This window comes from Austrofundulus limnaeus, unplaced genomic scaffold (assembly GCF_001266775.1).
Source record: "Austrofundulus limnaeus strain Quisiro unplaced genomic scaffold, Austrofundulus_limnaeus-1.0 Scaffold2484, whole genome shotgun sequence".
NCBI lineage: Eukaryota > Metazoa > Chordata > Actinopteri > Cyprinodontiformes > Rivulidae > Austrofundulus > Austrofundulus limnaeus.
In genome coordinates, this window is record NW_013954886.1 from 6632 (window position 1) to 9988 (window position 3357).

The window sequence follows — 3357 nt, forward strand, 5'->3', positions numbered from 1 at the left end:
ACAAAGTAAAGAACAACAAAAAATAAATAAAAAGAAAACGATTAATCGATTATTAAATTAGTCATCGATTATTTTAATAATCGATTAGTCATCGATTAATCGATTAATCGTGGCAGCCCTAAATGATATACAAATCTCATAAACTCATGTTTGGTTCACAATAGCACACATGTTAAAAATCAAATATTTCAACTAAGAAGTTTCACATCTTTTAGGGGTAAAATATGCTCCTATCCAGACATGAACATTTTCAGGGAAGGCTTTGCATGTTTCAGCAAGACAATGTTAACCCACATACTGCAGCCACATGGTTTTACAGTAGAACAGCGGGTTCTGAACTGATCCGACTGTTGAACAGCAGATAAGAATGGGACAACATCCCCTTCAAAACCTCCAGCAGCTGCTCCCCTTTCTTCCTGGACATTTGCAGACTGATGTGAAATGAGGAATTAAACATGGTGACTTTTCTGATGTGTTGTTGGTAAAACGTCTAAAACCAAAACGATTTCTTAATCATTTGGTTCTTTACATCAAGAGAATAAAAACAATAAAAAAAGATTATTCCTTAAGATCCAGACATGAATATTGTCTGACTTCACAAACTCTGATTCAGTAACAGTATTTTATTCAGGTTGTTCACTAGGGTTGGGCAAAATCGTATTGTGTGCAATTAATCGTCGGAAAAACTTTAATCGATTTATTTTTTGGCACTCTACGATTAATACGATTAATGCCAACAGATTGACGGGGGATTTCCTTGGTCAGCCCGCTTGGTGCTCCTCTCCACTTCAAATATGCTGAACATTTTTTAAAAAGTTTGTAATTTATTTATCATAACTCTGGTTTTACTTGGTCTATTAACACAATTTAAGAACATATGTACAGCCTGAAGTCTGCACTTTTCATACAGTTGGAACAGATTTTTATGGAGAGCAAATCTTTCCCACTAGAGTGATTTAAATTGGTCATATGAGTAAGGTATGAGGGCGTCCAGGGACTCCAGGTGATTAGTCATCATATTAATCGTTATCAGCTAAATACCACAAATAATTGTGACTAATTTTTTTGCCAATATTGCCCAACCCTATTGTTGACATAAAAGCTGGCATTCAGTGGGCACAGATCTAATAATACGCTAATTGCAGAACTAGCCTCTCATGTAGCAGATTAGCTTTTTGGCTAACTTTGGAAACATTATTGAACCCATTAAGTTATGCTCTGCTAATTTAAGTCCACTAAATAATTTGCAAGGGTTAAATCTCTGTTTTTATGCTGTTTATCCCCAATAAAATCTTACTAGCAGTGCTGAAAGTGTCGGGTCTCGTTGCATGCAGCATCTTTAGCAGCTTAATGTCAAACTAAGAGCATCTAAAAGAGATGAAATAACATTGAAATGTTGAAATTTCATCGAAAACATTGAATTAACAATGAAATACCATATGTTGTGCACACTGCCTGCACTGTTCTGTTATTTCTGTTACCCAAATTTTGTTGTTGTTTTCTTTGCTATTTAGTTATTATTTGCTGTTCGACATTTTGTCTTTACACTGTATACATTACCCTACATTTTTGTTTATTTACTCTTTGTGCATTTACTGCAAACTGAATTTTATATTCTGTATTGTCTTTATTTTTATTTTTTATAGCGAGTCGAAGGATTTCTTCTCATCCTAAGAATTTCATTGCATTGTTGACTCTTGTTAACCTGCATATGACAATAAATGAATCCTGAAAACATTTAACAATATTTAAATACCAAATACAAAAACTGACTTTGCATAAAATATGGTAGAGAAAGTATTTACCATTTGTTGTTTGACTAACTTCGAACGTTATTAATAAAAATACAAACTTGTTTCAAAGAAACACTTTTATTTTAAAGGAGGTAAACTGGAAGTAGCACTAGTTAGACGGAGCTATAACTCTGGTTGAAGGACGTAAAGATGTGACAGACTGACAGCCATGTTAGCGGTTAGCGTTAGCTTCCACTAAATTTGTATCCGTTTAGCAGGTTCTGCATTCTTGTTTAGCAGATTAGTGGTTATTTCTGTAGTCTTTGTTCAAACAGAAGCTCATTTTGAAGTCGGGTCACAGAGGCAGCAGCTTCAGGAGGGAGAACTGGACATCGCTCTCCTCCTCTTCCTCAGGGGGTTCAATGTGTCCCTGGGCCATCCTCCTGGATGGTTGGAGTTTTTTGGCCAGCTTATGCATGCCATATTTCTAAGCTCAACGCCCCACTAGCTTAAAGTGTAAAAGTCTGAATAATTTATTGCATTTCTCAGGATGTGTTTAAAAACTGCTTTCAGTCGCTGAGCTATTCATCACATTTGATTTGAGGATAAAAGGTGTCAGAAACCACTGGATACAAACCCTGTAATGTTTTATGGCTTTAATAGTTTAATATCATCAGTTCCATCAAGTCTAATTTAGTTCTTCAAGATGTTAAAAAAATCTGACACACATAATGAGAGCAGTGCTCTTTAATTAGCAGTCGCCCTGGTTAATAAATGTCTGTCGTCTTTCAACAGCAACGGGGTAAACGTGGAGGGAGCCACGCACAAGCAGGTGGTGGATCTGATCCGGGCCGGCGAGAAAGAGCTGGTGCTGGCCGTGCTGTCCGTCCCACCACAGGAGGCCGACTGCCTGGACCCCGGAGACGACGGGTCGGCCCTCTCCTGCTACGACTACTCTGACAAGCAGGCCGTCCCCATCTCCATCCCCAGCTACAAACACACCGAGCTCAACAACGAGAAGTTCGTGGTGCGTGACACGCCACACACGCCACACATGTCACACATGGTACACACGTCACACATGGTACACACGTCACATATGTCACACACGTCACACATGATACACATGGTACACACGTGACATATGGTACACACGTCACATATGGTACACACATCACACATGGTACACATGATACACATGGTACACACGTCACACATGGTACACACGTCACACATGGTACACACGTCACACATGGCACACATGGTACACACGTCACACATGGTACACACGTCACACATGTCACACATGGTACACACGTCACATGTGGTACACACGTCACACATGGTACACATGATACACATGGTACACATGTCACACATGGTACACACGTCACACATGGTACACACGTCACACATGGTACACACGTCACACATGTCACACATGGTACACACGTCACATATGTCACACATGGTACACACGTCACACATGTCACACATGGTACATATGCCACACACGTCACACATGTCACACATGGTACACACGTCACACATGTCACACATGGTACACACGTCACACATGTCACACATGGTACACACGTCACACATGTCACACATGGTACATATG

At 39.5% G+C, this 3357-nt stretch overlaps 1 protein-coding gene across 1 annotated transcript in view; it reads left to right on the plus strand.

Annotated features, from left to right (window-relative positions):
- The window catches only part of LOC106511060 (sorting nexin-27), a gene marked incomplete at its 3' end in the record, with an annotated part of 15752 nt that overhangs the window by 3255 nt on the left and 9140 nt on the right, over window positions 1-3357 (plus strand). Inside the window, 1 exon segment of the mRNA XM_013999800.1 lies at window positions 2529-2760. Within this exon segment, the coding sequence (XP_013855254.1) occupies window positions 2529-2760 (232 nt within the window).